Source organism: Grampus griseus (genome assembly GCF_964374135.1).
Source record: "Grampus griseus genome assembly, chromosome: 1".
NCBI lineage: Eukaryota > Metazoa > Chordata > Mammalia > Artiodactyla > Delphinidae > Grampus > Grampus griseus.
Genome location: NC_139017.1, coordinates 146,861,286 through 146,881,625, shown reverse-complemented (window position 1 = coordinate 146,881,625; position 20,340 = coordinate 146,861,286). Strand labels below are relative to the sequence as shown.

Below are 20,340 nucleotides of genomic sequence, written 5' to 3'. Positions count from 1 at the left end.
GTGATCAAGGCCAACATGGCCGCCGCCGCCGTTGGGAGCTGAGGTGCCGCCGCCGCCGGGCAGCCGGGGGGAATCCGCCCGCATCGCCGCCCTCGCCGGCCGGGCGGCCGCGGGGCCCGGAGCGCCGGAGGCCGGGGCTGGGGCGGCACTGCGCGGCGGCCACGGGGTCCCGCTAGAGCAGCCTCCGGCGGCTATGCCGAAGGCCCGGAGCGGCCGGCGGAGCAGGGGGGCCGGCGGGAGGGAGGAAGTAGGTTTGTTTACGGGCTGTTTGGGGCGGGGCAGGTGTGGACCGGGGGCTGGGGCAGGGGGTCGGGACTCGAGGCCGCGCTGACGCTCTCTTCTCTTTTTTGCATTTGCCCGGGATCTTTTCCCAGACCTTCTTGCGAGTGCGAGCCAACCGGCAGACCCGACTGAATGGTGAGTCTTGCGCGGCCCCTCCCTCTGCCCCACCCCCGGCCTCCTCCCTCCCTCACTGCCTGCAGTTCTTGACTTCCCTGGGTCTCTTCGACATTAGGGCCCATTGGCGGCTTCTTCACAGTCACAGCTCCTGAGAATATGCTGACCAAGGCGGCTGCCCTCAGTTTCTCCATCTGTCTAGTGGAGGTTATGGTCCCCAGCTCTTGCGTGAGCCTCTCTAGGCCTTGAAGAACCCTGGGGGTCAGTAAGTGCCAGAGAATGAGAAACAAGCCACACAATTCCACGCGGGAGCTCAGTTTTGAATTTGCAAACTGCTGGGACCTCACTGTACAAGCCGGCAGGGCGCTGAGAATGTTTTTCTTCCAGTTTTTAATCAGTGCCCAGTAGTGTGAATACAGCCTCTCTGCTGAGACTTGACAATGCAGTGAGATCTGGAGTTCCCACGGCAACAGGAACTAACTCATCCCAGGGCTTTTTGAGTTATCAGTCGGCCCACATTTCACAAAGGTGATCAGCGTGGGCTCGACAGCTCTTAGAGGCCTTCTCTGAAAGCACTCCGTGTATGTACTACCTGGCAGGCCACCATCCCGCCCCCCCGCCCCGTGCCCCTTTTGGATTCAAGCCTCTGGAACGTTCCTATTTGCTGAACACAATTGAATGATCTAGTTTTTTGTGCTGGCTAGGGTGTGGTATATATGGAGGTTGTCTGTAAGGGGCTTGGGGGTCTCTAGGCCAACTGGTGAGTGAGGCCATGGACGTTCAAGATCCCCAGTTCCTGCCACTTGGTTTCTGCTGGGAGGCTGAGCCCCAGACTGGGAAAAGGAGAGCATTTATCATGGGCCGGCACCATGTTAAGCACCTTTATCATAACTGAGAGGAAGTGTTAACACACATTTTGTAGATGAGGAAACTGAGGCTGGGAGAGGTGAAGGTGATTTGTTTATAAACCACACAGCTGGGATGTAACTGCGCCATGGTTTGAATTGGTTTGTTTATCTCCAGAGCCTGTGCTTCTTGGACCATGCCATGCTACCTCCTTGGCAATACTTTGACTTGTCCTACTCAGTGGAAGCCTCTAGGTAGGGAGCAAACTTTCCCTATCATGTTTTAGTAAGCTTAGTTCAGGACTTAGAAGATGAATGGCAGTAAAATAATCAAACCTCAATTGCTTATCTGAGAATTTCCAGGTGATGCCCAGTCCATCAGGGACTTTCCTGGGACTACAAGGAATTTTCTGGCATGGGTGGCCTGGGCAAGGAGAGCATCCAGTATCATGCCTTCCTTGGCAATCCTATGAGATTCGTTCCTTTATTCAATTATCAGTGTCTGTCATAGTCTCCTTCTTACCAGAGAGGCACTCCCTTGAGCTTTAGGCCGGGTAGGGGAGGAACCTTTGTACTGGCACACTGTTCCATACAGGCTTCTAGAAGTCTCAGGGTACCTTGCTCAATGCCCTTCTGATATCTAGCATCCCTTCTCCATCCTAGCCCTGGGTCTAGAGCAGTGGTCCCCAACCTTTTTGGCACCAGGGACTGGTTTTGTGTAAGACAATTTTTCCACAGACTGGGGCGGTGGTGGGGGGAAAGGATGGTTTCAGGATGATTCAAGCGCATTACATTTATTGTGCACTTTATTTCTATTACTATTACATTGTAACATATAATGAAGTAATTACACAACTCAGCATAATGCAGAATCAGTGGGAGCTCTGAGCTTGTTTTCCTGCAACTAGATGGACCCATCTGGGAGTGATGGGACCACCTCAGCTCCACCTCAGATCATCAGACATTAGATTCTCATAAGGAGCGCGCAACCTAGATCCCTCACGTGCGCAGTTCACAGTAGGGTTCGCGCTTCTGTGAGAATATAGTACTGCCGCTGATCTGACAGGAGGTGGAGCTCAAGCCATAATTCGACCAATGGGCAGCGGCTGTAAATACACATGAAGCCTCCCTCGCTCACCTCCTGCTGTGTGGCCAGGTTCCTAACAGGCCATGGACTGGTACTGGTCCGTGGCCTGGGGGTTGGGGACCCCTGCTCTAGAGTGTCAAGATGGCCCAAGCCTGAGAGTCCAAGGGTTAGGGAAGTCAAGGTGAAGGAGTCTAGATCTTTGTCCACAAAATCAAGCGGGGCACCAGAACATAGTCACATCTCCTACAGTGAGAGCCCAGGAAATTGAGATGGGCCAGGCTGCAGACCACGGTTTCTCAAACTCCATGCTCAGTCCTGGTGGGATGATGGCTTTCTTGCTGATTTGGCTCTTTCTAGGGCTACTCTGTTTTAGGGTTGGAGTAGCTCCCTGCCTCAGACCCTCAGCAGGCAGGAGCCCCAAGTGCATATTCTTTCTGACCTAGCACACTCACAGGATCAGTCTTTGTTGATGCTGATCGGTTGGGGGCACTCTTGGGACAGGAGAGCCTTCTAAGCTATGGAGTCAGGTCTGCTTTCCTGTGCTGCCTTTGCCACTTTTTAGCTACCTGGACAACTGCCTTGACTATCTTTTTCTGTTAAAATGGATAATACAACCTAGTTTCTGGATACAGAATAAAATGAGCTACCTTGTATAAGGTATTCGGCTCTGAACCTTACACACAACTGAAGCTCTAAACTGTAACTTACCGACTCTCACCTGCATCACCTTTCACCTGTGTCTCGCTCCCTAAACTGCATTGATGAGCTTTCCACCAGGGTCAGTATCCACAGGAAGTTCTTTCTGGCCTTGCAGTGGGGAACCCTTCCCTCCTTGGCTGGCTCCACCCCTACCCCCACCCCAGTCAGTCTGGTCTCAGAGTGGCTAGCTCTACTCCTCTTGCATCACAGGAGTGGATAGAGGGAACAGAGTCCCTTGTTTTGACCCCTTCCTGCTTCAGTGACAGGAGGGCTGCAGAGAGGGATTAGTGAGCTAATTAGAAATGATTGTATCTCTCGGCATTAATTAGCAGTGCTGTGGGCTTGCAGCATGCACTTTGGAATTGAGCCCCCTGCGGGACAGCATGGCAGGGAGCCCTCTGCACTGATTAGAAATGATGGAACAGGTTTGGGTAGGCACAGTAAGGGCTACCCTCTCAAGGTATCTGGGCTGTCTGACTCAGATCCTCTATACCTTTATGACTGGGCCTCAGTCTCCTCTTCTGTAAAATGGGACCAGTAGACATGAGAGAAATTTCACTGGGGTAATTCTACATAGGACACTAAGGTCTGTACCTCAGGGCTCTTGGCCAGGAACAAAGGGGTTTTAACTGATAAGTTAACAGCAGGCCAAATCAGGCCCCTGGAGGGACCTTGGATTCTAACCAAGAAATGTTCTCTAAAGTTATGCTTCTTGACTCTAAAAGAGCCTGTGGTCTTGGCCTTCTGGGGAGACACATAGCAAGTGCCAAGGAGAGCATCTTTGCTCACTGCATTCATTGAGCACTGCAGGTAGGAAGGTAAGGGTTGAGCTTGAGCCAGCTGTGGCCGAAGAGTGGACACTTCACTGGCCTAGCACCAATCTCCTCCCCAGGTGCTCTTGGCAAGGTCCAGTCCCCAAAGGAGCCGAAGGTGCTGCATGATGAGGGCCAGATGAGGCACTGAACAAAAGGGCTAATGGCTGGCAGAAGGTCAGGATGTGTCAGCTCCACTGGGACCTTGGGAACTACAGTGACCGTCTGCCTGTTCTATGCTTTGTTTTCGGTTTCTCCATGCAGCTCGGATTGGGAAAATGAAACGGAGGAAGCAAGATGAAGGGCAGGTATGTCCCCTGTGCAGCCGCCCCCTGGCAGGATCGGAGCAGGAGATGAGTAGGCATGTGGAGCATTGCCTTTCTAAGGTAGAGGGGCCATCACCACCTCCCTCCCCTCCCCTCCTTCCCCTGACACTAGCTGCTCACTGCCTCCAGATCTATGGGCTGTTGGGGTCTCTCTGGGGTCTCAGCAGCTTCTTACTCTCTGTTCTTTGCTCTCTTCCTTTGCTTTCGCTCTCCCACTCCTCCCCTGGGGCTCCAGTGGAAAACTATTGGGGAAAAGCCCAGGTCTTTGACCTCTAGATTGGTTTACTTCAAAGGAGCCCTAGAGCTGGGGGCCTGTGGGGCACACTGCAGCTCGGGGCTAGGGCTGTGCCTTCCTTGTAGGCCCTGGGGAGCAGGTAGGGACGGCCTGGGACCCGCATGATCCTGCTCTGCTCTTCACAGAGGGAAGGCTCCTGCATGGCTGAGGATGATGCCGTGGACATCGAGCATGAGAACAGCAACCGCTTCGAGGAGTATGAGTGGTGCGGGCAGAAGCGGATACGGGCCACCACTCTCCTGGAAGGTGGTTTCCGAGGTACAAGCAGCTGACACATAGGCAGTGGCACTCGGGCGGCCAGGCCTCTGCTGGGTATCCATCTGTTGGGAGCCAAGAGGCCAGGGCTGGTGGCTGGTCATTCCACCACGTGCGAGCTGCTGCTGGTGGGGCTCCTTTGTGACCGTGCTGCCTGCCTGTGATGTGCATATTAAAATGGATGTATTTGGGTGGGGAAATGGAACTGTGAGGCTGTAGGCTAGGAGTGACGAGGGGGTCTCTCAGCCTCGGGTGATGCATTGAAGGTGACAGCCAAGCCACGTTAGCACCTGCATAAAATATTAAAGGGACGGTTATGCATTTATCACTCCATCCCTCTTAAGGCTGATAAATGAGAATCCAGCAACCTGCTGTACACCTCCAGCACTGGGGGCCCCTAGGGCTTCCAGGCAAACACATTGGATTCCCCCCCGCCCCCCTCCCCCCACTCCTCCCCCCCCCTGCCCCTCCTCCTCAGCCCCATGTCAGGGAAATCAGTTACAGAGGAGAGAGTGAGTTATGGCAAAATTTGACCTCCCATGAGCTTCACAGGTGAATCTAATTTTAGCTCTGATCCCATCTCTTCTCCCTGGGCACCCTCTGCCCTGAAGCAAGAGGGGCCTGTGCCCAGCTGCTCCCTGCTTCCCTGGGACTCTCCCCCACTGCTGCAGAGAACTCTGCAGGACCCTGCCCAGCCCCACTACCTACTTGGCTCCTTGGAGAGATATAGCTTGGCCCAGTGGAAGTCCCCCACCCCCACCAGGTCAAATAGCAGACTGGTAGGTGCCCAGGGTCGGTATCCTCTTGTCAAAGCCTTCTGCCTTGGGCAGGGCAAAGGGGGAGCTGTCAGCCTCCAGCTCTTCTCTCTTTCTGTGCACAGGCACAGCTGGCACTGCAGCTTGTGGTCATGAAGTGATTCAGTCTGCTTCCCATCTGCCTCCAGTTCTCTGGGCAACACCCTTGGGAGTATTGCTGTGTCTGGTCCCTGGGGAATCTCACAGCAGCTGGGAGGAGGGTCTCTGCCTCACTGGGGCAGTGCTTCTCGGGCTGGTGCTGAGGATCGGTCCCCACAGTGCCATCCAGGGCAGACTGGCTACATGAAGGGGCCACGAGCCCAGGTGTGGCGTTATGCTTCTGGGCTTCTCTCATATTGCCCAAGCGTCTGGGGACAAGCCAAAGTGTAAATCAGGAAGGTTAATCAGGCCAAACCGTTTCCCGAGCTTGAGCGCTGAGCTGGGAGGATGTCCATTTGCCGTTTCACTCTGGTCCTATCCTGGAGTTTCCGAGTGTCTGAGGCCCAGGGAAGATGAGCAGCAAAGCCCAGGGTCCAGTGACTTGTACACACAGGTGTCTGTTCAGGGGCAGTTCCAGGATTCTGCTCTGGGTTCGCTCTGTTGTGGCTGCAGATTTTCATATCTTCCATTACTGCGGCAAGTTTTTAGTCAGGTTTCTTGGCACAGAACTGGACCTGGTGGCTTCTGGGCACCAAACAGGGCTTAGGAGGATGAAGCTGCATGGGGCCTGCTGCTACAACCAAGTATTTCCCAGGTGCTGGGACGCACTTGCAGAGCGGGTGTGAGGGGCTCTTCAGCCCTATGGGGGGGTGTCAGTTTTCCCTGAGTGTTTACACTGTGAGGTTGTTCTTTTCAAGAATTCCTGAGAGGAGTTCAAAGGGGGCTTTTCTTTGAGCGATTTGGAGAGCGAGAATGAGAGTGAGACTTGAAGAGGGAACGGGGGCCGGAGGTGCCTTTATCTGCAGAGAATTGCTCCGGCTTTCCTGATAGAAGCTGCTGCCGCCTCTTAAACAGCTTAGTGCAGTCAAAAGACAGGCAGACTTGAAAGGCTGTTTTACAGCGAGATCAGCAGGGGCCACGAGGCAGAGAGCAGGGCGCAGTGGAGCGGAGGAGGCTGAGGCTCCTCGGTGGGGGGTGCTATCAAAGGAGGCCCTGTCTGATCCTGACCGCCTCTGCCCCCGAAACCCTGTCTGCAGGAGCTGGCCATCTGTCAGTCTACCCTCCTTGGCCAGGACCGATAGGCCCCAACTCTTGGGGGGTTTGGTTGGGTGTGGCCCCGCCAGGCGGGCTGGTGTCAGTGTAGCGCATTGATCGCCCGCCGGGCGGGCTGGGCCGCAAGCCGGGCAGCGCGTGCTTAATGTGATTGAAAGGCAGTTAAAATGGCGGTGACCTTTTCAGGAGGAATTAGATTGCCTGCCAAGACCGGTTAGAGGGAGTGATAACGCTGGCTGAAGAAGCTGCCCAGCCAACTTCAGAGAGAGGGAGCAGAGGCAGGATGAGCAGGCGAGTGGTGAGGCCCATTTAAGCCAAGCTGTGCATGCTGACAGAACAGAGATTGCTGTTCTTGTTGGATATGAAAGAATTGCAGATAAGTTCCTGTATCTGATCACCCCCTATCCCTCCTTCCGGACCAGGACCCCTTCATCATCCTCAGCAAAGCTTCCCACCAGGCCCACTGGGAGCTGGTCTGGTGGAGCAAATCGGTTTCCTTGAATGTATTCTGCCGTGGAACCAGTGAACAAGCAAGAGGTTTTGGTGGGACACTTGGCTGAGGGGAGTGGGCCTTGGAGATGGGGCCTGTGGTTACTGAGGGTGAGGCCCAGATTGCTTAGGCCTGGGAGTACTTGGAATTGGTATTTTAGGACAAAGCGAAGGACCAGACAGAACAGGTAAGCACTGAGATAGGTCCAGCTGGAAGTGGATCTTTAAGAATCTGAAGGACGAGAGAAAGTTTTTAAGAGAGTAGTTTGGAAGAAACTTTCAGTGACTAGGAAACGCTCTGGCCTTCTCAGTTCTCGGAGACGCCCTGGGCTGCGTGCCTAAGCTGTCGATTGTCCTCTCTGAACCTTAGGTTTGCTAACCTGCTACTGCTGTTTCTCCCCACCCAGAGTTAATAATTGCATAAAGGGCAGCACGTGGACCCTAGTATTTCACCAACATTCCCCTAAAAGAGCTCAACAGTTAGGGAAGAAAGACGCTCTTCTGGTGCCCTGTGCCAGCCCTGGGCAGAGCAAGGGACCTCTAGGCTGGGCCACAGCGGAAACCTAATTATACAGCCCTTGGGGACAAACCCGCTCTTGCCTGTAGTCAACGGAGGTACGTGATGAATGAGCCCCAGCTCTCCTCATTGCCTGTCACCAGCTCCTGGGTCCCGGAGAAGAGACTAGTGGTGGGAGCTTTGGTCCCTCCTGTTTTGGTTGCCAGTGAAAGTTCACCCAGCTGGATTGGGGGAGCCTGGAGCTCATCATATCTGGAATGGACAGGCTGGAGAGAGAATATGGAATGGTTGGCTTCAGATAAGGTCACAGTGATGTGGTGGGCACATGAGTGGCGAGATGGAGGGATTTCCCAGGAGGCAGCACAGGAAGTGGAAGGTGCTGCAACTCCATCTTTGAGCCCTGGAGGAAAATGCATCCCTGGAATCCAGCACTGAGCCCCTTTGAATCAAACAGGTGTTGGACAGGGATGATACTAAGAGAACCCACTGTCCAGGGCCTCTGCCCTGCCCCAATCCTGGCCTAGGGACTGCATCTTTCTCGAGTTCTTGCCTTAGATTTAAGCTGGTTCCATGTGGCCTGGGATGAGATGCCATGGAGAGGACAGGCAGGGCAGCTGTGGCACAGGTCTTTTAACTGGCTGTTGCTTGATAAAACTTCAGCTCCAGATTATGGGTCAAGGGGTTGAGAGGTGTTCTTAGCCCAGGGGCATGGAGAAATTGGCCTGGCCGTAGCTGCTGCCTCCTTTGCTGTGTTGGTTTCCAAAAGATAGGAGCCCCAGATGCTAAAAATGTCCCCCAGCACAGCCCTGCCGCCAGGTGCAGTCAGTGACAGGTGTTGGAACAGCCGACTGCTGCAGGCAGTGTTGGAATGGAGAGCGTTAGGGCTGCCACCTTCTACCTCCTTACTACCTTTAGTTATGACTGTTGCCTGCTGGGAGGGGCGAGAAGAGGTGGCAAGGAGCAGGGCACCTTCTTGTCCCCTGTGGCGACTGACGGGATTTAATCGCCTTTTGGAACACAATTGTTAAGCTGGGACCGGGGGAGTACAGGCAGAAGGAGTAAGTATCAGTGGTTTTAAACGGCGTCTGTCTCTCTGCGTCTCTCCTGACGTGAGGCAGTGAAACACGTTATCGAGGAGGCCCGGAAAGTGGCTAAGTGCGTTTGACACACGCCAACTCCCTGCCTCCACACTGGATAATTGCATTGTCAACTGTTCAGCGAGGTGGCAGGTGACACTGCAGGCCGATTGATTGTCCCGCATCGCAGCTCCCCAGACTGTCAGCTCCCCAATCGATGGCGTTTACACAAGACACCGTAACTGCATCTGTAACTAATTCCAGTGTAAAACTCTCCGGAAGCTGCTGCTCTGCACCACCACCCCCAAACCACACCTTTGGAGAGCACACGCCTCCAGAGGCCCCAGGACTCCTTTCTCCCTGGGCTCTGGTTTTGTTGGGAGCAGCAGGTGAGGAAATCAATGGCTCCATTTTTGTGGTTTCATGTTCTACGACGTTACTGCCCCCAGTAAGCGGGCATCTCCAGTTTCTCAATCGATTATCTGATCAGTTGATCAAATTAATGCTGATTTTTTTCTCTCTCTCTCTTTGACCTAAGAAAAAAGGAGTTTATGCGAGGGGGGTCGTTTTTATAAAATTTAGGCTTTGCTTATTATATATGCACTTAACCCTCTCCCTTTCTATTGCTAGTGTCCAGTTGGAGGGAAGAGGTTTTTTGCACCGCCCGTCCTCCCAGGACCAGGCCCCCACTGCTGAGCATCACTGACTCTCAGGCTTAGTCTGCCTGTGGGCAGCAGCCCAGCCCTTTGTGCCACAATACAGTGGAGCTGAGCCTCAGCAAGGCGGCCTCCCTGGTAACTAAAGGGTACTCTGGGTCATCTTGCAGGTCCCAGGGGCAGAGTCCCTTCCCTGGATAGTAGCATCAGGAGTGGCAGCTTGCCTGTTATCCCTGGAGCTACACAGAACAGGAGCCAGAGGCTTGGAAAGGAGTACTCTGCGCCATCTTGCCTCTGAGTACTGGCTTGGGATGTTCCAGCAGCTGAGAACATAAAATGACTGTGGAGCCTTCTTCTCGAAGCAGGGTGGGGGGCGCAAGCTGGCAGGGGCGCTGTCTGCATAAAATGGCTTTATGGCTGTTTCTTTTTATTATGATTCTGCCAGAAGTCAGCAAGTGACATTTCATTAAGAAAATAAAGTTTAATGTGCTGGGAAGGAGGTTGGAGCTGGCTGGGGCAGCACAAGAGTGAAATTGGTGGCGGCAGCCTGTTCTGAACACCTGTGGGGGTAGGGAGAGGTTCCCAACATCTGTCTTTGCTGGGGGGTGGGGTCAGGGTCAGAGGAAACTGCTCAGACCAGAGACAGGCCTTTTCCTTGGCAAACAAGATGTGTTGTGCTCTCCATCCTGCCGGGCTGGTCAAGGGAGCAGAAGGTCGCGGCTCACCCGAGAGCTGGGGTCTGAGAGGGAGGGTTGTGGCCTGAGAGGTTTCTCCAGGCCACCGGCTAATCAGGCCTTGGCCTTCCTTCCGGCACAGGGCTCCCAGGACCTAATAGAACAGCATTGTTGGCATTAAGCCATTACTGCTTGCGTGTGTTGTATGGCACCCACTGTGGGCCTGGCCAGCTCTGTGCTGGATGACGCTGAGATCACAGACTTGGGCCTTCATTCTGGTAAGGGACAGTGACAATACATGGTAATAAATGTGACTTTGGAGTTGCACAGGAGCCTGGATGGACGCCGCAGAAGGGACCCCTGTGTAGAAATGTCTGGGGACATCTCGTCCACACTCAGCACCTTGAGGGTAGGAATCAGATCTGGAAACACTGTCTTCAGTGTCAAACCAGGCAGAGGGTGAGTTCGATAAAGGTTGAGAGAATGTTGAGGTGAGTTCATTCAGGAAGTATTTATAGAGCAACTACCATGTGTAGGCACTATGAATAGAAGGCATGATTGAGAAGAGTCAGACTCGCAGAGCGAGCAGGAATTTGTTCTGTAGACCAAGAGGGAGATGTTTCTAGGCAGAGATAACAGGAAGTACAAAGGCAGGGGGGGCATGAGAAAACATGCACACAATAGCTATGTTCCACTGGAGTACAAGATCTGGTCCAGGCCTGGTAGGCGATGAGACTGCAGAGATGAGGACTTCGGCCACTGGGCTGCTTTACGTGTTGAGAAGCTAGGACTTTTCCTAGCAGTTTGGCGGTGCCCAGTTTTCTCAGCTTTGCCATGGGAGCCATACTGGGCTGAGGAGTGGTGCCAGGATTCTCAGCTTTGCTGCTCGCCCACCCAAAAGGCAGGGCCAGGCAGGCCCTGGCTAAGCCAAGGATGTGAGGCTGACTGCTGAGCTGCGTGTACTTGGGGGAGGGAGGTTGGCAGAGCTCGGGAGGCGCAGGCTGTAAGTGAACCTGACGGCTACATTGTGATTGATGGCGGAGTTTGTCTCCCAAACTGTCAGAGGGTTTATAGAGGTGCCATTCACCCACAAGGCGGGAATTGCTTGTCAGGACACTTGGCCGTGAACAGTAGACAGAGCTGTAACTTGGTGTTTTCTCAGCTTAATGGCCCTGCTGCTGACCTGCCTGCTGCCTCGAGTTTGTTGGTGCCTCATTGTGGAGGGCAGATGAGGACTGGCAGGGAGGGGTGGAGCCTGGGTAGTGCCTGGCCTCTCTCTTTCCCTGGTGCTGCTTCCCTTTGGGTTGGGTGGAACCTTTGTGAGACCAGAGACCAGAGGTGTAGGAGGGAGAAGAAGGATCAGGAAGAAAGTGCTTTCGAAATGGGCTTGAAAGGTGGAGAACATTCCAGATGGAGGGGAGAGCATGAGCAGGACATGGTGACGTTTGAGGTGCAGTAAGTAGTCTATCCGTATATGTGGAGCTTATGGAGTGAAGTGAGAGAAAGAGGGAAGGTGGAGAAGTGGGGGCATCCGGAGCTTAGCATGTCTAACTGAGGAGCTGGGACTTGGTCGTGTGTGCAGAGGGGAGCTGCAGACACTGCTGGAGCAGGGAAAAGAAGGGTCAGAGCTCTAAGGAACAGGGTGAAGGAACAGGCGAGAGGCATGACAACCCGGTACATGTCTGTTGCCCTGATGAGCGTGTTAAGACCCTGGAAGTGGGAAGAATGAACAAGAAATTTCTGAGATCATCGGGCAGAACCCTGAGCTGCTTCACACCTCTGATTCCACTCAACCCAGATCCCATTGCTTTCAGCCCCTTTTGTCCCCGGCAGGGCTGTTCCACTGGCTCATGAGATGTGGTCTGAGATGGGGACCACTGGGAGAAGACATGGGCAGGGAGGGAGAAGTAGCTTTGTGGTCTCTGGCCCTGGGCCACCAGGAAGGGTGGTCCTGGGAGTCAGACCACATGGCAGGTGAGCGGGCCTGGAGTAGCTTAAGCAACTCAGCGCCTTACATCACCACCGCCGCCCCTGGCCGAGAGTGCCTGTGGCTGTGCCAGATGCTCCTCGGTGAGGTCAGCTACCTGCCCGGCCCTTGGCCCTGCCTCCGCCCACCTGCTTGCCTCCATGGACTGCTTTGAGAAGCAGGTGTGCATGCTTTTTCTCCCTCGGCCATCCCTTCTTAATCCCTCTATAACTGCACTTGTCCAGGAATCTGGGCTGAGTGAGGTTGGGATGAATAATTAATGTCAGGCACTTCAGACACCAAATATTTGAACAGCTGCCTGGTGTTTTTGCTGGCGAGGACCTGATGGCCAAAACCAGGACGTTGGCTGGGGGTCCCGCTGTATGGCTCTGACAGGCCTTTGCCAGCCTACTCTCCCTTCTGGTAGACTTGTCAGGCTGGACCATGGGACACGGGATGCCCAGGTCCTGGGTGGGGGTGGCCTTGTAGACCTGAATGTCTCTGTCTTCTTCCTGCTCTTCTTAGACCTGGAAGACAGGTGTTCAGCAGGCCTAGACTAGGTGTCTCCTGAGGACCTGACCTAGTGTATGAATGGGCTAGTTTATAAGCAGAGACCACTTGGAGCAGGAGGCAGTGCAGAGAAGGCTGAGGTATGCAGAGTGAAAAGGCCTGAAATGTCAGAGTCAAGAGCACCCAAGTTTCTTGGCTCTCTATATCCCAAGCCCACGTTTCTGTTTGGCCTTGCCTAGCCCAAAACCTGAGCCGTACCTAGGGAAACAGAAGGGGTACCCTTGGACTCGTCTTGCTGGCCCCAGGCCCTCCTCATATCCTGCTTCCCACAGGCTCTGGCTTCGTCATGTGCAGCGGCAAAGAGAATCCGGACAGTGATGCTGACTTGGATGTGGATGGGGATGACACTCTGGAGTATGGGAAACCACAGTATCCTTGGGGCACTGCGGGACAAGGTGGGGCTGGTGGGACAGTCCAAAGGGAATAAGAAAAGTAGCGAGCACCTCCGGTCACTCATCCACACCCCCCCCCAGGGTCAGTGTCTCAGCTTGGGCCGGGGGAGCCCTCCTGAGGATTCAACCCTCATGGCCCACCGCAAACTAGGATCCATTGTCCTTGACCACCGTGCCAGATACACGGAGGCCGACGTCATCCCCTGCACAGGCGAGGAGCCCGGTGAAGCCAAGGAGAGAGAGGCACTCCGGGGCGCAGTCCTAAAGCAAGTGTGGGCACAGGCTTGGGTGGGGGGGTTAGAGGGATGGGAAGCCCTGAGGTGGGTGTCAACCCAGTACCCGCCCTCAGGGTTATCCTGCCTGCTTCAGGGCCCACTTCGTTCTTCTCCTTCCTTTCCTCTAGTGGTGGCCCTCCCAGCACACGCATCACACCTGAGTTCTCTAAATGGGCCAGTGACGGTAAGTCCTGACGCAGGTTAGGAGTGATGGGGGGTGGTAGTGACTGCCTTAAGCCCAACCCCTCACCTGTGCTGCCCAGTCTGGCCAGAGTGTGAGTTGCCTCTCTGTCCCAGCAGAGATGCCATCTACCAGCAACGGTGAGAGCAGCAAGCAGGAGGCCATGCAGAAGACCTGCAAGAACAGTGACATCGAGAAGTGAGTGTTTGGCCAGGAGGGAGGCCTGGGGAACCACAGCTCAGTTGGAGGGCGAGGGGCCCTTTGCTACCAGGAAGGCCTGGTGCCCTGGGCACACAGCCGACAGTGGGGCCCAGCTGGTGCTGAGCATGCCTCTGTGAATTGATCGCTGGGCCCAGGCCCTGGGAGCCTTGGTGGAGGGAGGAGCAGTCAGCCTGCCTGCCTGCCCGCCCGCTGCAGAGGCCTCCGCCCAGGGAGTGTGATGTATGGCTGCCCAGCCCAGCCAGCACACTTGATTCATCTCCAGTTTCTGTTTCTTAATCGGGAGCTAAATTGGTTTCATTTTTCTTGTCCCGGTGGCGCTTGCAGTGGGTTTTAGGCAGGAGTATTGGGTCTCATCACTTCTGGTAGGAATTTTTGGCCGGTGTTCTCAGGCAGGGGAAAAGGGGATCCGTTAGCACTTCTCCCAGGGTTGGGCAACCCCTGGCCTGGATCCTCAGGAGCCACCAGGATTTGAAATCAGCAGGGCACCTTACTGCCTTTCCAGAAGCCCAGGCAAGGCCAGTTCTGGCCCCAGGAGGTGGCATTGTCCAGTTCTGGCTGCCTGGAGCTGCTGCCATTGGCCATTGCCTAACTCCTCACACCCGCCCCTCCCTCCTCTCGAGGCTAGGTTGCCCAGGGTTAAAAGGCAACCTCTTCATTCCAGGGCCAGTGTTCCATCTTGCCTTCTGCCAAGAGAGTGGATTGCAGGCCGGTGCAGGGCCGGGTCGGTGGCCCAGGGTCACCTCCCATTTGTTTCCCTCCATTTTGTGTTGTCATAAATTCATTCCAGCCCGTTGTGGTTGATCAGTTTATCTCGGCCAGGGCCATGAGTGCTGCTGGCATGATGTATGGGCCGCAGCGTGGGGCCCAGCTGCCCATGAATCACCGCAGCTGCTCCATGTCAGCGCCGGAGCGGGCCGCACGGGTTCGGCGCAACCAGCTTGAGGTGGGGGGGAGGAATGACGTATGGATGTTTATTTAATAATTCTCTCCTACTCCAGCTGAGCGGGGCGGGCGGGGCCGTAAGGGGCACCTACACTCATCTGGAGGGGCTGCTCATAAATCAGAAAGACAAGATCATTAATCAGGGATGGCGCCCAGGGGGAGGTGGGGGCCAGAACCAGTGGCCATCCATGAAGGTCCTACCCGCTGAGGGCTGGGGGAGCTGGGGACTGTCCCACCTGTGTGAGCACAGGCACCAGTGGGCAGGGCTGTCTGGGATGAGCTGGGGACTGGCTTAGTCATGTGCAGAGATCTCCATTGGGTCTGGATTTGCCAAGATTAGGGCCCTTCAGTCCCCATGATGTCTCTCTTCCCCGTACACATTATGGGTTCCCATCCTAGATCTTTTTCACAACCTAGGGGAGGAGAAAGGCAGGAAGACATGGCTTCTTCCAAGAAATTCTCCACCCCATACCCTAGAGGGGCTCAGGAATAGCTCACAACCTACCTGGGTCAGGGGCCTGGAGGACTGGGTAGTTCACCAGAGCGAAGAATAGAGGCCAGTTATGTGCCGAGCAAATCCAAGATAGGGTGGGCTCTGGAATTGGATGTGGCCTTGGAGCCTTTGGAGATGGAAGTGGGAAATGGCTTCATTCTCTCCTGGCCCCATCCTTTTTGCCTTCCCAGCTCTAACTCATTCTCTGGTTTGGGGTTTGACAGTTAGTTTTCTACTCGGGTAGGCTGCCCCCAGCTCCAGGCCTTGGTTTCCCAATCTTTGAAATAATCTCATAGGATCAGCCTGGTCCTTGGAGAGGAAGGGAACACAGCTACCCATCCTTGTCTTCTTGTCAGGAACTTACCAACAGTCCAGGTGGGGATGGCACATAGAGCATTGGGCAAAGTGCCTGGGGGAGGAGCCAGCCGTGCAAGTGCTTGTGAGGAAGGAGGGGATGGTAAAAGCTTTCCAGAGCTGGAAAGTTGAATGGATGCTCCCAGGAAATCCGCCAATGCCAGGAGGAGTTGTAGTCAGAGCCTTTCTCAGCTTCCCTGGAGAGAGGCAAGGCAGAAAGCATCATGGACCCATGGAGTGATGGATCTAGAGCATCCCTGACATAGGGACACAGCCATCAGGAAGTCATATTCTGGGTTGCTGCTAGTGCCCTAAAAGAGAAAGGTCAGAGATCAAAGTTCATTGCTGCCCATGAAATGTTTCCCATCATCCTACCCATGCCCCCCCATTACCACTTACACCCAGCAGGGACAGACTACCTGTAAGCTTTCAGGCTTTCTGGGCCAACTCTCTCCCCTAAGCTGGCAAGACAGGCCACCCTAGGAGATGGTCCTTGCCCACACACCACCCTTGTGATTCTACCTCAGCTGATTGAATACACCCTTTAAACCTCAGCTCTTACCCTTTACAGCCCTCTTCCAACATTCTCAACAACTTCCTGTAAATTGCCAGTAAGATAAACTTTCCTCTCTGATTGCGGCATCTGGGGTCTTCTTGGACACAGTCTCCTTTCCCAGTGTAGCACCTTCTGCTTACTCAGAAGTGAGCCTTCCAGCCAGATGGGGCTCTAGGGCCTCTAGGCCTTGTTCCCACTGTTCCCTCAGCCTGGAGGCCTGTCTCCTCCTGGGTGTAGCCAGTGTAGGGTAGCGGTTACTTACACAGTTACTGGTTGATCACAGAATCAGTCTGCCAGGGTTTGAATCCCATCTTCCCCACTCTGTGAACCTTGGACAGGCTACTTTTTCTGTGCTTAGTTTCTTCATATATAAAATAGGAGTATTAGGATCTCATCATGGGGGTTTTGTGAGGTGTAAATAAGATAATTACTTTTAATCCCTCCGTACAATCCCTGGCATTTAGTAAGTGCTTAATAAATTTTGGCTCTTTTATTTGTATTATTGTCCTTATTATTCCCTAAAGCCTGTCTCCAGTGCCATCTTTTCTACTCCTCCAGGAAGCATTCTTCATCCTCTGAGCCTCTCCAGGTTCTGTTGACTTGTTTTAGGAGAGGTGGGAGGGATCACTCTTTAGAATAGTCCTAGCTATTCCCTGTTCAGTATTGCAGCTCAGAGAGTCTTCAGGAAGTTGTAGGGACCTTGTGCAGGGCTTGGACTACGGGTGAGGACCAACAGGACATCTGACATGTCTAGGAAGAAGCAACCAGGAGCCTTTGAGGTAGGCTAGGACTGTAGCCCAGGGGCCTCATCAGTCCCCGCATTTTTCACTCTCCCTGGGGGTTAGACCAGCTGTTTCTTCAGCAGATGTTTATTCACAGTCACGTGCCTAGTATGGGACTAATGTTCAGAGTGTAGTGGTGTAGTGAGCAGCTTGCCCTCAGGGAAGTGAGTCTAGCAGTGACGGACATTTGTGGTTATACTGCTGTGGTGAAGTCCAGTACAGGGGCTGGAAGAGCACAGAAGGGGCAGCCACCATTGGGGTACTGGCTGGGGGCTTGGAAAAGGCTTCTGGGAGGAGGTGGGAACTGGGCCTGAATGATGAGATGGGACTAGTGAGTTAGGAGGTTGGGGTGATCCAGAAGCAGCAGAAAGTGCTGAGAGGCCAGTAGAGTGAAAAATGGTGGGGTGTGTGGGGAAACTCAGGAGTTTGGCATGGATGGAGCATAAAGTACGTGGCAGGGCCCTTGAGGGATGCGGCTGGCGGGGACCGGCCCGAGGAGGCCCTTGTGAGCTTGTGGAGAGTTTGGTGGAGCTTTATTCTGAGGTAGACACTAAAACGTTAGAAGTAGAAGTGGTCAGGTTTGCAGAATTGTAGGTGCCAGGAGAACAGAATGGAATGAGGGGACTGGGGTCTGAGAGGCCATTCAGGTTGATGGCACAATCCACAGAGGAAATCATGAGCACCTGGACTAGGGGTGGTAGCTATGGAAAGAAGTGGAGATGCCAGAGATACTAGGAGCTAGATGACAGATTTTGGATGTGAGGAGTGACTGGGAAGACGTGGTTTGAGAATGGTTCCCAGGTGTCTGGTTTAGAAATTCACCAGGACGGAGGTAGAGGAGCAAGGAGAGGGTGAGGAGTGCAGTTCTGGAATGTGGAGTGTGCGGATCGAGGATATGGGTGGGGCGTCTAGCAGACAGCTATATATGCGATTCTGGAATTCAGGGGAGCTGTAGGCTGGAGGTTCAGGTTAGGGATGCCAGCCTGCTGCCTGCCCAGGTATGCCATCCTCTTTGCAGAATCACCGAAGATTCAGCTGTGACCACGTTTGAGGCCCTGAAGGCTCGGGTCAGGGAACTGGAGCGGCAGCTATCCCGTGGGGACCGTTACAAATGCCTCATCTGCATGGTGAGAGGAAGGGAACCTCGGGCGCCCTTGCTGAGGCTTCAGTGCTCCCTGGGGGTTGGAGAGGGTCTCTGCCCTGTGATCTGGGCCCTTCAGAGGGTGGGACAGCCTCAGAGTGACCCCTTCCTTCTCTGCCCATTTTCTCCCTAGGACTCATACTCGATGCCCCTAACGTCCATCCAGTGTTGGCATGTGCACTGTGAAGAGTGCTGGCTGCGGACCCTGGTGAAGTGGCATGGGGGTCGGGAGTGGGTGGCCATTTGGGGTACTGCCCAGATGTCCATGCTTGTGCTTGAGCCTGCTTCGGGGGAGGAGGAGCGAGGAGCAGGGGAGCAGAAGCATAGACCACAGCCCGAAGCCAGGATGTTCACCCCCAAGCTCACTACCCTCTCTCCTCCCCGACCCCAGGTTTATTAACTTCTCCCCACCGGTGGGTTCTCTTGCCTGCTCCCTTCCCCCATCCCCCCACCCCAGCAGGCCCACGTATGACGCATAGCAGTGAGATCCCGGGTCAGGAGGAGGCTGGGTGTGGGTAAGCAGGACCAGGGCCTCAGCCCCTCCCCCTCCCATTACTAAGCTCCTTCTGCTCCTGCCCCTGTTCTTCGCTCGGGAGCAGCCATTAAAATGTCGCCCGGAGACAGCAATAAAAGGCCCGGACGTGGGCTCTGTGTCCTGATCAAAGGCCGCGTGTAATCTCGTTAGGGCCGCAGCAGCCACAGCTGGACCCAGCCTTGTTCTCATTACTGGGGCTCCCGCTGCGGGCCTGGCCAGCCGGTTTGATCCTGGCGTCTCCCCAACACAGGAACGTGCCTGCCTGCTCACAGAAGCCGCGCATGCCTCCCCAGCGCAGGCGGGCAGGACCAATCCGAGGCCCCAGCACAGTGGTTCGGGGAGATGCAGCTGCAGGCCCAGGGGCTCACACGAGCAAATGTGCGGCACAGGGTATAACCAGAGCCCTCCCTGTTCTCCCTGCAGGGTGCCAAGAAGCTCTGCCCTCAGTGCAACACCATCACAGCGCCCGGAGACCTGCGGAGAATCTACTTGTGAGCTAGCCACCCCAGGCAGGCCTTGCCTCGAGCGCCCCATCTGCCCCGCCTGTGACATGACCCCCCTTGTACATACTTACACACAGGTTCCCCGTGTACATACATGCACACACGAACGCGCACACACATGCACACACACAGGACTCGAGCCAGAGTGGAGACTGAGGCCCAGGCCCTGCCTGCTGGCTCCCACCAAGACTGGGGACAATACCTGTTCCAGGTTCCATTCCCAGGGTGGGGCAGGGAGGTGGGGGTAGGGGGAGTAGCCAGGCAAGGCTCCTGAGATCCAGCACCCCCCCCACACCGACTGACAGATGGACAGACAGACATGGAAACACCAGACTGAAGCACATGTAATATAGACCGTGTATGTTTACAATGTTGTGTATAAATGGGACAGCTCCTCACCCTCTATCCCGTCCCCTGCCCTTTGGTTGTATGATTTTCTTCTTTTGTTAAGAACACCTGGAAGCAGTGCCTCTTTCAGGGCTGGCTGGGGGCTCGGCCCATCCACCTCTTGGGGTGCCTGCCTCTCCCTCCCCACTCCCTCTCCCGTGGTTCTCTTCCCTCTCCCGTGTGCTCGGTGTTCAGTGGTGTATATTTCTTCTCCCAGATGTGGGGCACGTGCCCCAAGGGACATGATCCTCTCCTTAGTCTTAGCTCCTGGGGCTCCTCATAAGGAGTTGGGGGAGGGGGGAGGCACAGGAAATGGGAACCGAGCTGAAGCAGGGGCTGAGACTGGGGCTGGATGAGGGTGCTCCTGGCTACCCAGCCTTCTGCAGAGAACCTTTCCTGGGATTAGACTGCTGTTCCCAGGGAAAAGTGTTTGTCTCCCCTGCCCTTCTTGTGGGCCCCATGGTGTGATGCTGTGTTTGTATATTCTATACAAAGGTACTTGTCCTTTCCCTTTGTAAACTACATTTGACATGGATTAAACCAGTATAAACAGCTGCTGCCTCTGTGCATGTGTATAGGAAGGGGTGGATGATGGGGTGGTATGAACAGAGGCAGTTAAGGGGTTAATTCCTGGCCGCAGTGCGGGAAAGGACTTGGCTACGGGTTTGTAAAGCAGTGTGGGGTTGGTCTGCTCAGGGGCCCTGGAGCACTGTCGGTGGGGGTGAGGCCGGGACCTGGACTCCTGACTATTGATGGGTAGGGGCTCCAGGTTAATTCCTTATCGATGCAGAATCGTCAGCTCGTTAATCACAGAAGAGGTCAGAGCTTGGGGCTACAGAGGGGTTGCAAGCTCTATCCCCCAGTCTAGGGCTGGAACAGCTATAAGCTTGGGTGAAAACCTAAGCCCC

The 20,340-nt window shown here is 54.7% G+C and overlaps 1 protein-coding gene across 6 annotated transcripts in view; it reads left to right on the top strand.

The window, feature by feature from the left end:
- Positions 1 to 19,985, top strand: part of RNF220 (ring finger protein 220) — a gene marked incomplete at its 5' end in the record, with an annotated part of 217,022 nt that extends 197,037 nt beyond the window's left edge. Inside the window, 11 exons of one of the 6 annotated variants that reach the window (XM_082664139.1) lie at positions 12 to 43; positions 375 to 417; positions 4,104 to 4,147; positions 4,586 to 4,718; positions 12,942 to 13,038; positions 13,241 to 13,327; positions 13,465 to 13,520; positions 13,637 to 13,715; positions 17,885 to 17,993; positions 18,141 to 18,215; positions 18,966 to 19,985. In XM_082664139.1, coding sequence (XP_082520265.1) covers positions 4,118 to 4,147; positions 4,586 to 4,718; positions 12,942 to 13,038; positions 13,241 to 13,327; positions 13,465 to 13,520; positions 13,637 to 13,715; positions 17,885 to 17,993; positions 18,141 to 18,215; positions 18,966 to 19,037 — 738 coding nt within the window. In that variant the 3' untranslated portion in view covers positions 19,038 to 19,985. Of the gene's footprint in view, positions 1 to 11; positions 44 to 75; positions 252 to 374; positions 418 to 4,103; positions 4,226 to 4,585; positions 4,719 to 12,941; positions 13,039 to 13,240; positions 13,334 to 13,464; positions 13,521 to 13,636; positions 13,716 to 17,884; positions 17,994 to 18,140; positions 18,216 to 18,965 lie in introns of those variants that run through there. The other 5 variants (XM_082664137.1, XM_082664136.1, XM_082664138.1 and 2 more) reach the window with 5 other exon arrangements.
- Between the last annotated feature and the right edge of the window lie 355 nt (positions 19,986 to 20,340).